The sequence below is a fragment of the Choristoneura fumiferana genome, chromosome 6 (assembly GCF_025370935.1).
Source record: "Choristoneura fumiferana chromosome 6, NRCan_CFum_1, whole genome shotgun sequence".
Classification (NCBI taxonomy): domain Eukaryota; kingdom Metazoa; phylum Arthropoda; class Insecta; order Lepidoptera; family Tortricidae; genus Choristoneura; species Choristoneura fumiferana.
The window spans coordinates 5,699,288-5,714,114 of NC_133477.1; the positions used below are offsets into that span (position 1 = coordinate 5,699,288).

A 14,827-nucleotide genomic window follows, 5' to 3' on the forward strand; every position below is an offset into this window, starting at 1 on the left:
ATATATGTAGATTTTCAACCTTATTCATTGTTGAGTAGGTTTAAAATGGCCTAAGAGAAAAATAGCGTATTCAACCTTTCTGTTCAGTATGTCAAGACCTGAGTGTCGGGTGGTTGTAAAATGATTTTTTTTAAACAGGTTTTAAAAAAAAAGGTTTTTTTAAAACAGGTTGTGAAATGATTTTTTTAAAACAGGTAAGTATTTAAAACGTTGCTGTATGATTGCGGTTGTAAGTTTCAAATATTAAACGAGCAATGTTACAACAATATTACACAAGTAACTTATAGGTACATTAATCACCACGCTACTTTTCTATAACAATGCACAAGTCATGCATGTCTGAAAACATAAAAAATCAAGCTGTGGTAGCTTACGTGGAAGTTTTTTGACAACGTACATTAAACGCCAGAATTTAACGTTGCAGGAACATCATCGTTATAATGTTTTTAAATGTTTCAATTTAAAGCTTAGGGCAACTTAACATGAATAATGTAACAAAATAACTTTGCAGCAAAGTTGCATATGAAAATTTCAGTAACCATTTGGCGGTAGGTTACTGTAACTTTTAAATATAACATTATATTTCAAAGGTTGCTGCATGATTTGCGGTTGGAACTTTCAAAAATAATTTAATATGCAAAGTTACAATAATATTGCGCAAGTAACTTTATAGGTACATTTGTCACGTTACTTTGCAAAAACATTGCTCAAGTAATGTTCGAAAACGTTGCAATTTTTAAGTTGTGGTAGCTTACGTGGAAGTTTTTTTGGCACCGTATACATTAAACCGCAGAATTTAACCTTGCAGGAACATCATCGTTATAATGTTTTTAAATGTTTCAATTTAAAGCTTTAAGGGCAACTTAAGATGAATAATGTAACAAAGCTAACTTTGCAGCAAAGTTGCACATATATACTAAGGTAACTATGATGTGTAACGTTACAAAAACGTTTTTATTATACGTTACGCTTGAAACATTGCAGTAAGATCGCGTTTGCAACTTTCAAATTGTTAAGCATGCAAAGTCACAATAACGTTATAAAAATAAGTTACAGTAAGTTTGTTATGGCACTTTTAGGCAACATTTATTTTGTAACGTTTTAATTGCAAGGTTGCTGCAAGATGCGGCAACATTGCATATGTGGCATTCAAACTCCTTGATAATGTATGTTTTGGCAACTTTCTGGCAAGGTTCGTGGGCAACGTTGATAATGTGAGCTAGATCAACATTGCAAGCGATGTTTCGGTAAGGTTTGTGCTTAGTGGGAACGTTCAAGACATTATAATATACCGTTTCTATCATTAAGAGATAATGTCCAAGACATTATAATTTACTGTTTTGATCAATAAGAATAACGTTCAAGACATTATAATCTACTGTTACAACAGATATTTTTGCTGAATCCTGATCAGTTAGCTTTACTGTGTTGTCCGTTAAGTTTACTGCTTTGATCATTAAGAGATAATGTCCAAGACATTATAATTTACTGTTTCGATCATTAAGAGATAATGACCAAGACATTATAATTTTACTATTTTGATCAGCAAGTGATAATGTCCAAGACATTATAATTTACTGTTTTGATCAATAAGATATAACGTTCAAGACATTATATATCTACCGTTTCTATCATTAAGAGATAATGTCCAAGACATTTATATTTACTGTTTTGATCAATAAGATATAACGTCAAGACATTATAATCTACTGTTACAACAGATATTTTGCTGAATCCTGATCAGTTAGCTTTACTGTGTTGTCCGTTAAGTTTACTGCTTTGATCATTAAGAGATAATGACAAGACATTATAATTTACTGTTACAACAGACATTTTTGCAAAATTATGGTCAGTCAACTTTACTGTGTCCTCCGTTAAATTTACTGCTTCGATCATTAAGTGATAATGTCCAAGACATTATATTTACTGTTACAACAGATATTTTTGCTGAATCATGATCATTTAGCTTTACTGTGTTGTCCGTTAAGTTAACTGCTTTGATCATTGAGTGATAATGTCTAAGACATTATAATTACTATTTCGATCATTAAGAGATAATGACCAAGACATTATAATTTACTGTTACAACATAATTTTTTGCAAAATTATGATCAGTCAGCTTTACTGTGTCCTCCGTTAAATCAACTGCTTTGATCATTAAGTGATAATCCAAGACATTATAATTTACTATTTTGATCAGCAAGTGATAATGTCCAAGACATTATAATTTACTGTTTTGATCAATAAGATATAACGTTCAAGACATTATAATCTACTGTTACAACAGATATTTTTGCTGAATCCTGATCAGTTAGCTTTACTGTGTTGTCCGTTAAGTTTACTGCTTTGATCATTAAGAGATAATGACCAAGACATTATAATTTACTGTTACAACAGACATTTTTGCAAAATTATGGTCAGTCAACTTTACTGTGTCCTCCGTTAAATTTACTGCTTCGATCATTAAGTGATAATGTCCAAGACATTATAATTTACTGTTACAACAGATATTTTTGCTGAATCATGATCATTTAGCTTTACTGTGTTGTCCGTTAAGTTAACTGCTTTGATCATTGAGTGATAATGTCCAAGACATTATAATTTACTATTTCGATCATTAAGAGATAATGACCAAGACATTATAATTTACTGTTACAACATAATTTTTTGCAAAATTATGATCAGTCAGCTTTACTGTGTCCTCCGTTAAATCAACTGCTTTGATCATTAAGTGATAATGTCCAAGACATTATAATTTACTATTTTGATCAGCAAGTGATAATGTCCAAGACATTATAATTTACTGTTTTGATCAATAAGATATAACGTTCAAGACATTATAATCTACCGTTTCTATCATTAAGAGATAATGTCCAAGACATTATAATTTACTGTTTTGATCAATAAGATATAACGTTCAAGACATTATAATCTACTGTTACAACAGATATTTTTGCTGAATCCTGATCAGTTAGCTTTACTGTGTTGTCCGTTAAGTTTACTGCTTTGATCATTAAGAGATAATGACCAAGACATTATAATTCACTGTACAACAGACATTTTTGCAAAATTATGATCAGTCAGCTTTACTGTGTCCTCCGTTAAATTTACTGCTTCGATCATTAAGTGATAATGTCCAAGACATTATAATTACTATTTTGATCAGCAAGTGATAATGTCCAAGACATTATAATTTACTGTTTTGATCAATAAGATATAACGTTCAAGACATTATAATCTACCGTTTCTATCATTAAGAGATAATGTCCAAGACATTATAATTTACTGTTTTGATCAATAAGATATAACGTTCAAGACATTATAATCTACTGTTACAACAGATATTTTTGCTGAATCCTGATCAGTTAGCTTTACTGTGTTGTCCGTTAAGTTTACTGCTTTGATCATTAAGAGATAATGTCCAAGACATTATAATTTACTGTTTCGATCATTAAGAGATAATGACCAAGACATTATAATTTACTATTTTGATCAGCAAGTGATAATGTCCAAGACATTATAATTTACTGTTTTGATCAATAAGATATAACGTTCAAGACATTATAATCTACCGTTTCTATCATTAAGAGATAATGTCCAAGACATTATAATTTACTGTTTTGATCAATAAGATATAACGTTCAAGACATTATAATCTACTGTTACAACAGATATTTTTGCTGAATCCTGATCAGTTAGCTTTACTGTGTTGTCCGTTAAGTTTACTGCTTGATCATTAAGAGATAATGACCAAGACATTATAATTTACTGTTACAACAGAAATTTTTGCAAAATTATGGTCAGTCAACTTTACTGTGTCCTACGTTAAATTTACTGCTTCGATCATTAAGTGATAATGTCCAAGACATTATAATTTACTGTTTTGATCAATAAGATATAACGTTCAAGACATTATAATCTACTGTTACAACAGATATTTTTGCTGAATCCTGATCAGTTAGCTTTACTGTGTTGTCCGTTAAGTTTACTGCTTTGATCATTAAGAGATAATGACCAAGACATTATAATTTACTGTTACAACAGATATTTTTGCTGAATCATGATCATTTAGCTTTACTGTGTTGTCCGTTAAGTTAACTGCTTTGATCATTGAGTGATATGTCCAAGACATTATAATTTACTATTTCGATCATTAAGAGATAATGACCAAGACATTATAATTTACTGTTACAACATAATTTTTTTGCAAAATTATGATCAGTCAGCTTTACTGTGTCCTCCGTTAAATCAACTGCTTTGATCATTAAGTGATAATGTCCAAGACATTATAATTTACTATTTTGATCAGCAAGTGATAATGTCCAAGACATTATAATTTACTGTTACAACAGACATTTTTGCAAAATTATGGTCAGTTAACTTTACTGTGTCCTCCGTTAAATTTACTGTTTTGATCAATAAGATATAACGTTCAAGACATTATAATCTACTGTTACAACAGATATTTTTGCTGAATCCTGATCAGTTAGCTTTACTGTGTTGTCCGTTAAGTTTACTGCTTTGATCATTAAGAGATAATGACCAAGACATTATAATTCACTGTTACAACAGACATTTTTGCAAAATTATGATCAGTCAGCTTTACTGTGTCCTCCGTTAAATTTACTGCTTCGATCATTAAGTGATAATGTCCAAGACATTATAATTTACTATTTTGATCAGCAAGTGATAATGTCCAAGACATTATAATTTACTGTTTTGATCAATAAGATATAACGTTCAAGACATTATAATCTACCGTTTCTATCATTAAGAGATAATGTCCAAGACATTATAATTTACTGTTTTGATCAATAAGATATAACGTTCAAGACATTATAATCTACTGTTACAACAGATATTTTGCTGAATCCTGATCAGTTAGCTTTACTGTGTTGTCCGTTAAGTTTACTGCTTTGATCATTAAGAGATAATGACCAAGACATTATAATTCACTGTTACAACAGACATTTTTGCAAAATTATGATCAGTCAGCTTTACTGTGTCCTCCGTTAAATTACTGCTTCGATCATTAAGTTATAATGTCCAAGACATTATAATTTACTGTTACAACAGATATTTTTGCTGAATCATGATCATTTAGCTTTACTGTGTTGTCCGTTAAGTTAACTGCTTTGATCATTAAGTGATAATGTCCTACTGTTTCCATCATTAAGAGATAATGACCAAGACATTATAATTTACTGTTACAACATAATGTTTTGCAAAATTATGATCAGTCAGCTTTACTGTGTCCTCCGTTAAATCAACTGCTTTGATCATTAAGTGATAATGTCCAAGACATTATGATTTAATGTTTTGATCAGCAAGTGATAATGTCCAAGACATTATAATTTACTGTTTTGATCATTAAGATACAACGTTCCAGACATTATAATGTACCGTTTCGATCATTAAGAGATAACGTTCAATACATTAAAATATACTGTAACAACACAGACATTTTTGCAAAATCATGATCAGTTAGCTTTACTGTGTTCTCCGTTAAATTTACTGTTTTGATCATTAAGTGATAACGGTCAAGTCATTAAAATTCACTGTTACAATACAGTAATTTTTGCGAAATAATGATCAGTCAGCTTTACTGTGTTCTCCGTTAAATTTAACTGTTTTGATCATTAAGTGATAACGGTAAAGTCATTAAAACTTACTGTTACAACACAGACATTTTTGCGAAATCATGATCAGTTAGCTTTACTGTGTTCTCCGTTGAATTTACTGCTTTGATCATTAAGTGATAACGGTCAAGTCATTAAAATTCACTGTTACAATACAGTAATTTTTGCGAAATAATGATCAGTCAGCTTTACTGTGTTCTCCGTTGAATTTACTGTTTTGATCATTAAGTGATAACGGTCAAGTCATTAAAATTTACTGTTACAACACAGGCATTTTTGCGAAATCATGATCAGTTAGCTTTACTGTGTTCTCCGTTAAATTTACTGTTTTTGATCATTAAGTGATACTGTTCTAAACATTAAAACTTACTGATATAAATTTAATGATTACCATCGTTTAATTTTAACGTTTTTTCATTAATTTCAAATGTTCCATCAGTTAATTTTACTGTTTTGTATTTAACTGTTTTTGAAACGGTTGTTGGTAATGTACAAAACAGTTACTTTTAATGTGAATCCGTTTACTGTTTGAACGGTAGAAATTATTTTTTTCAGTGTAGACGGCAACTATATATGGCTCTACATTATCAACTATCATGATCGTTTACGATAGGTACCTACTATTGCCTTCTGATTGCTATTGCCCGCGACTTGCATCTGTATAATATTCGTTTATTGCTATCCAGCGGGAAGTATTTTCCTGGTATTAATGAATGTATCCTATGTCTTGGTTCAGGATACGTTCTGTCTGTACCTATTGTAAAATCCGTTCAGCCGTTTACGCGTGAATCTTAAAGTTAAAGTAAATATTTATAATATTAGTAGAATGATAGTTACACCACCCAGGATATCTAAATATCCAATACCTTTAAACGAGCAACTCTTGTATATATCTCCAATGATTACGATGGAATTTGGAATGTAGGGGTTTTCGGGGATGAAAAATCGATCTAGCTTGTTCTTATCTCTGGAAAAACGCTTCTTAACGAGTTTTAGCCCGAGCAAAGCTCCCGAACCCCTTAAAGGGATAAGTTCGCCTTTGTACATATATCTCAATGTTTGTCAATTGTGTTTGTTACTTGTTAGTTATTTCGTACAATAAAGAGTTTACATACGTACAATACAATGGCTCTTTATTGAAAACCACAATAGTACAGTCAAGTGCATAGATATCGACACGGCCAAAGTTACAAAAATATACTCAGCGGCACAAAATTTGGCCCACTCTACATACAAAATTACCAATTACTGCATACATTTGAGGGCCCCACTTTTTTTCCCGCTCAGTATATGTATACACGACCTTAATGTTAAGTGCATAAAGTCGTGTATACATATTTTTAACCCCCGACGCAAAAAGAGAGGTGTCATAAGTTTGAGCGCTATGTGTGTCTGTGTGTGTATGTCTGTGGCACCGTAGCTCTTAAACGGCTGGACCGATTTGAATGCGGTTTTTTTTATTTGAAAGCAGGTTTTCTAGCGATGGTTCTTAGGCAGGTTTCATCGAAATCGGTTCAGCCGTTTTTGAGATATTGAACTTTGAAGTGACAAAGTCGGGGGTGTTCCCACTTTTTGTTGGTTAGGTTATTGTAACTTTGACCGTGTCGGTATCTTTGCACATACGTATACCTAGAGTGAAAATTACAACGTAAACAATAAGTAACCTTGTCGCTTGCTTAATTTTTACGTTTCAGTATTAACTAAATTGTCCAAATAAAATCTTACCGAGCATAATAACAATAAAGACTACTAGCTTAATGCACTACAATCGGGTCATATGACTACTCGAACTTTTACCATTGTTCGCATACCACGCATCTGACCCGAACGGCTAGTTAATAACACGCCGCGCATGATACATAGCATCGAGTCGAGCTATCCGAAAACCGTAATTACATACCCTACATACATACATCCTGTATACTGTATACAGTTTCATTCCCGTACTAGCCCACGAAGTAAACTGTGTGGTAGTTACGGCTCTTTCGTTATACTAATCGTTGAAATGCTTTTAGCGGACTTGAAAAATATCAATTCGACCCGTATATTATATAATATAGTTATAATTGAACAGTTTTTGTGTATGTTAGTCCAGCATCTAATTCTTCTGATTTGTATATTTGTCTGCGCATATCTGAAAATTATAAGGCGGTTTGTAAAAAACTAGATAGTAATAGGGAGGACCTCGGAAAATAGTACGCATATTAACTTACTTTAAAAATTTATTAAAATGTTAAAACTTTTATTTCTCCCTTTGTAGATACAGAAAAATCTCCAACACATACAAATTTAGCAATGTCATCAGTATTTTAGCTAATTTTGTTCCAAAAATTACATCGACTTTCGTTTATGTACTTCTATAATACAAAAATACCAGAACTAAGGCGATATTAACTCCCGAGATGTCCTAAAAGTAACGATCTATTATCATGTCTGAGATTAGAGCCTTAGTCTGACTTGTAGTCTAGCTCGAACATCTATATCAACCCTCAGTTCTATCCATCTGTAACAAAGCCTCAAATGCATTAGCAGTCGTATCGCTGAGTCATACGGAAACGGTGATGTACATCCTTTGGCCATAAGCGTTCATTGTATTGCTAGGGTAAGAGGTGTCAAATTGGCAACATAAAGCGCTTTTTATCGCTATGATGGCTGACCTTTTAGCGATTGTTAGCACCGCGTGTACCCAAAATATCGAGCCGCTTAAGGCCGCTTTTGCTACTATGTTGTTTTAGTTTATTACGATAATGTGATAATGCAAATGTTGCAACTTCTGAACAGTCCTACACTTATTAAATGTAAGAGGAAACGCTTCATCAAAAACCTATTGTTCGATTACAATATGATACGGATATTCTGTCATAAGCATATCTTCAACAAAATTTAACTAAGTATGTAAAGTTGTAACAATTTTACTCGTAAATCAAGTTTTTTTTTGTTTTATAAGGATGCGTGTGATCATATTCACGCCTAATGGTATGCGAAAATAAATGCACACAGTGTATTTTTAGACTACGCACAGTTAACACGTTTTAAACGAGATTCAGTCACTCTTGTTCTAGCTTTTTAACAATTTTTGGCACTTCAACGTGCGTTCTCGAAACACGCCTCGTCTGTGTCTATAAAATACGGTGCGTGCGTGCCAGAATCTTTCTCTCCCCAGTAAGCTGTAAAACTCATCCGAAGCTAACAGCAACAGTCCGTTCGACAAAAAAAGCCAGGGTCTTAGAGGAACATACCTAAGTACTTGCTCAGCAGATGTCCCATTCTTCTTTGTTTTGAAGACTGCCAAATTGTAGCGTTCATAGAACACAGACTGGCACAGAATCCCACTCAGCTGGGATTATATGGAAAATAGCTTTATCCCACGGCCTTGCTTCTGTCGAACATTAATAATAGCCTAGCTTTCTATTCCGTGGGTATTTTGAAAAATCCCTTTTATCCACCTCTATAATAATAATAATAATAATAAATTCATTTATTTCGGGCAACTTGGCCCATACAATAAATACCTTACAGACTAACATACATATTTATAATCAATATTTAAAACTATACTCTATGATCCTCATGTCCAAATTTCTAGTTTCTAGCTCCTATGCCCTGTGTGTGGCTTTTTATAGTTGTACGATCAAGTGTCATTGTAGATACAGCGCATATATTCAATGTCAATTTTCCCTTGTCAACAGACAGTGCAACACGGCTTCCCCCACAGGGCGTCGGCGCTCGCGTGGGACCCTCTCCTGCGGCTCGCGGCGCTCGGCACGGCCAGCGGAGCCCTGAAAGTGTACGGCCGGCCCGGCGTCGAGCTCTACGGACAACACACCAACCCCGACGTCGTCGTCACCACCATACAGTTCATACCCGGTCAGTTGACAAATCATCAATATACAAATGGTGTCTGAACAAGCAAAAATCTCGAGGATGTCGAGTTCGGTCGATACTAAACCCAGATTCAATAAATAAATTATCTTAATCACAAGCGTTAAGAAGTTGTGCCAGCCAACTGAATTATAATAACATATAATATACAAAATAAATAAATAAATTAAAAAAAATATTATTAAAATTTATTTATTTTTTATTGTATTGTTGTACATAAAACATAATGAAAATAACAGTAAACAAATAAAAGAGATGTTGATGACCTTTTGATAATCAATTTCACTATGATTTGCTACACAAAAATATGAGATGTCAACATGACATTAGTAGCACAATGATTCCACCCCTGGTCAAGACTCAATTTTTTCGACTGTAGAAAGGTGAACTTATCCCTTAAAGGGATCTCTTCTACCAACAAGCAATAAAGCAACAAGCAGCAAGTTTTTTTATAAGCATAATTAGACGTACAATTTATTATTTATGGAAAGAAAGAAAGAAGACATTTATTCACAAATATGGAAGACACACAAATACAATAACCTCCTTTTTCGCATTTGTATTTTATTTTTTAATTTATTATTTTTATTTTTTTATCTTAGCATGAAAGATTTCTTTTTTTATTATTAATAAAATTTACACAAATAAACCAAATAAATACATGAAACACACATGAAAAAAGTAACATAACGACGGTGAAGTACCAAGACCTCCTAACTGAAAGACCTTTGACATGCGATTGATGACCTTAGCACTTCCTAACTAAAGCTGAGTTGCATGTTCGAGATTTATCAGTTAGGGCTTAGGAGGTCTGGTACTACACCGTCGATAATACACAATTTTGTCTGTCTCCCCCAAACAGCGAACCATGCTGCACCATGCTGCAGCGAGCCATGTATGCTGCATTCCGCCATAGCTGAGAATAAGAATACTACTTACTCTAATTTACATGTTATACTATCACACAAATAACAATAATATCCGACTGGCTTACCCTAAGCCTAGTTAGTCAGCTATCAGCTATCATTTATTTACACCATACAATCCAGGAAACAACAACAAATATTAGTATTTCCTTTGTAAATACCTCAAAGTCACTGTGGAAACCGGGAAGTACTCTTATCAAGATTGGTTTTTGGAATCTTTTTGTATTTTTTAATTCCAAATTTTTACTTTTACGGTCATCCCGTAAAACCTAAATTGAAATACAAACTGAAATATAGATGCACAGAAAAAACAGAAAAATAAGAACATCACTGGAATCGAACCCAGGTCCTCGGTAATCCGTACCGCGTGCTACGGATTACCGAGGACCTGGGTTCGATTCCCAGTGATGGTCATATTTTTCTGTTTTTTCTGTGCATCTGTATTTCAGTTTGTATTTTCAATTTAGTACTCTTATCGCCTAAAACAAGTTTATATTCTATTTCAGGCACCGGCCGGCTAATATCGCTATGCGACGACAACAGTCTACACTTGTGGGAGATCAACGAAAAATCCCTAGTGGAGCTAAAATCACATCTTATAGAAGGAAAGAACAAAAAAGTGTCTGCAGTATGCGTGGAGTCGTCAGGCGACAACCTACTTCTAGCACGGAAGGCGGGAACATCTACACAATGGACCTCAATACTTTCACTATCAATGACGATGTCATTTATCAAGATGTTGTTATGCAAAAGTGAGTCTGTACTAAAAAAAATTCACCATCTTTGTACATACACAGATTATACAATAAAGTTTTTCTATTCTATTCTATTCTATTCACAACATAGTCTAATAGAATATTATATCTGTATATAATATTCTATTAGACTATGTTGTGAATAGAATAGAATAGAATAGAAAAACTTTATTGTATAATCTGTGTATGTACAAAGATGGTGAAAATTTTTAGTGTCTCAACAGTTACCCTTCCGGGCATACAATGTTTTATACTTCGTAAAGTCGAATTCACAATTTACTAAGTAGCATAAAATTCTTTTAAATTATAAAAAGCCTTTTCTATTAGCCATTTTTTTAGTGTTCGTTTAAAAGTGCTATCATCTATACTTTTTATATCACTGGGAAGATTATTAAACACATGAATAGCTGATATTAAAGCACTTTTTTTAAACATTGAGTTGTTGATCTTGGAAGTTTAAGATCATATTTATATTGAGATCGAACATTAAACTTACATGATCTCTTTGGAAAGAATTCTGGCTGATTTCTAACAAATAAAAATAATTATATTTCGCTCTAGATTCACATTTGATCTATTTTTACTTGAAAATAGCATAGTAACATCATCAGCGAACAATATGTGAGTTGAAATAGCTTTTTTTATTTCGGTTTTTTAATTGGAGGATCAAAGACTAGGTCCTTGTTTTTGTTCACAATTAACTGATTTTAATCGAGGTGGTTTATAGGACATGGGAACGTGTAGTCGGAAAAATCCATTATGTACGACTGGAATGGAAGGACCCAGACAGTGCCGGACTGTCACCGTTTAAAAAAACTCTGCTGCGCGTCTCTTAACTACCTGAAGTTTGCTAAATAAACTAAATTAAGCCGGGACCAAACGGTGCGGTGCGGGAGCTTGTTTCACCACTTATTGATAAATTTTATTTGAGAGATAATTGTGATACCGTCTCCGTCTATTCGGACAAAACAAACAGAGACGGCATCACATTTTTTTGTCACATAAAATATATGATGACAAAATTAATCAATGAATGGTCACAGAGGAAGTTAATATAATAAATAAATATCACGGGACAATTCACACCAATTGACCTAGTCCCAAAGTAAGCTTAGCAAAGCTTGTGTTATGGGTACTAAGCAACGGATAAATATAATTATATAGATAGATACATAATTAAATAAATAGTAAACACCCAAGACCCGAGAACAAACATTCGTACTTTTCATACAAATATCTGCCCCGACACGGGAATCGAACCCGGGACCTCAAGCTTCGTAGTCAGGTTCTCTAACCACTAGGCCATCTGGTCGTCTAAAACTTAACTTCCCATAATTTATTTGACAGATAATTGTGATGCCGTCTCCGTCTATTCGGACAAAACAAACAGAGACGGCATCACATTTATTTGTCACATCAAATATATGATGACAAAAATTATCAATGAATGGTGAAAGAGGGGGTTAATGTGGAAAACTTAACTTCCCACAATCCCAAAACCATCTTTTTACACCAACATACATAATTCCAGCTGCCCAGAAGACTTCAAAGTGAACCCTGGCGCGATAGAGTCAGTCTGCGAGCACCCCAAGATACCGGCCAAGATCCTGATCGGCTACAACCGCGGCCTGGTCGTGCTCTGGGACCGCACCAGCTCAGCGCCGACACACACCTTCGTCTCCAACCAGCAGCTTGAGAGCTTGTGCTGGCATGATGACGGTAATTTCAGTTAATAAATAATAATAGTAAATACTTCAAAGTGAACCCTGTCTTGGCAACCCCCGCAATGGTTTTAAAAGACCTATCCAACGACACCCCATACTATAGGGATAGTCGAGAAAAAAATCATCCTCACTTTACGTAAATGGGAGGTACCCTAAAAACATTTTTTTTATTTTACCACTGTCGGCGTGGCTGAATATGTATATTCATGCCAAATTACTGCGCTGTTGGAGCGCGAGCTGGCGCTGCCTCCCCAGGAATTGGCACCACGCACGCCACTGTGGAAGAGGCAAAAAGAATATCCCAACATGTTCACAGGCGATCACTTCACGTCGTCCCACAACGACGGCTCGTTCGTGACGTGGGAGGTCGGCGGCGGCGCCAGCGACCGTCCCCTCAAGGAACCCATCACGCCGTACGGGCCCTACCCCTGCAAGGCGATCACCAAAATACTCAACCGCACCAGCGTTACGGGAGAGGAAATCACCATCTATGCCGGTGAGCGATCTTATTTAGAAGCACAATAAAACAGACAGATGGGAAAAGCCATGAAGTAAGGGATTGATGGACGAGTTTGGGGCAGACGGCTGAGTCGTAGACGAGGCCGGATAAAACGAGTCCAGCAATCCTTGTTCTGGCCGAGGTTTACCTAGTGTTTTTCTCAAACAATGTGAGGAAATATTCCATCCATCCATCCATCCCATGCATCCATCCATACATCCAATACATCCATCCATCCATCCAATGCATGCATCGCATCGCACTATAGCAAATGCTTACAGAGACTAGTGGTGGTTGGCTGTTTGTAATTATTCCTTTGTCAGTTTAATGTCAGTAAGCAAATTTTAAAAGTTAGAGCAGCGGACAATAATGGATTTTCATACATTGCTTATGTCCTAGGCCAAGAAGTAATACAGGGAGCCATAAATGAGAAACTTCGTGTCTCCATTTCGTGACATTAACGCATACATTTCCGAGCACGTTTGAGAAAAATAATATATTCATTTTAGTATTTCAACTACGACATTCATAATCTAGGCACAATTATTTTACTTCGCTTTTCTCAGTATTGATTTAAGATACGTTTCTTGACTGGTGTCACGGAGAAATGTCGGAATTGGCACTTTTATTTAAATCTGTTAAAATTTTGTTTGTTTGTTTGTTTGTTTATACTCTTTATTGTACAAAAAGGAAAACAAAAAGGTTACATAAATAAAAGTTGTTTTAAGTACAAAGGCGGACTTATCCCTGCAGGGATCTCTGCCAGTCAACCTTTGAGTGGTAGAGGAGCAATCCAAAAAACAAGGATCGACAAATAGAGCAAAACATTTGAACAAATATAAATGCATATATAAACCTCAAATACCTAACTATATACAATAAATATATAACACATATATAAAACATTAATATATTTATAACTAAATATAAAATAAAATACATAAATACACACATTTACATACAATACATAAATATACAAGTATAACGGATAATTAATTATTTTATTTAAATAATAATAATTTTGATATCCCCATGCTGTTTTCAACTTTCACAATTTTCGCTTAAATAATAATAAAAACTCCCGGTATTTAATTGCGCATTTTCTATTGCTAAAATTATGGCGACTTTTCTACCACATTGCAGTTCCAAGTGCGGGTAGTACGAAAAACTCTCAATGTACTCACATGTTGGTAATGTAAACCGTTGATAGTGTTTCGTTTCAATAGGTTCAGGATTTAGAATGTATTGTTTTATTGCAGGTGGCATGCCTAGATCCTCATATTCGGACAAATACACGGTGACAGTGCAACAAGGAGATAAACACGTAGCGTTCGATTTTACCAGCCGAGTAAGTTTACATTGTCATCTAGTCCTTCTAAAAGATCCGAAACATAGTGCTAAA

General features: G+C 34.2%; 1 protein-coding gene across 1 annotated transcript in view; it reads left to right on the forward strand.

The window, feature by feature from the left end:
• Window positions 1-14,827, forward strand: part of l(2)gl (LLGL domain-containing protein l(2)gl) — a 132,131-nt gene that overhangs the window by 100,229 nt on the left and 17,075 nt on the right. Inside the window, 3 exon segments of the mRNA XM_074088964.1 lie at window positions 12,734-12,921; window positions 13,243-13,422; window positions 14,685-14,773. Coding sequence (XP_073945065.1) covers window positions 12,734-12,921; window positions 13,243-13,422; window positions 14,685-14,773 — 457 coding nt within the window.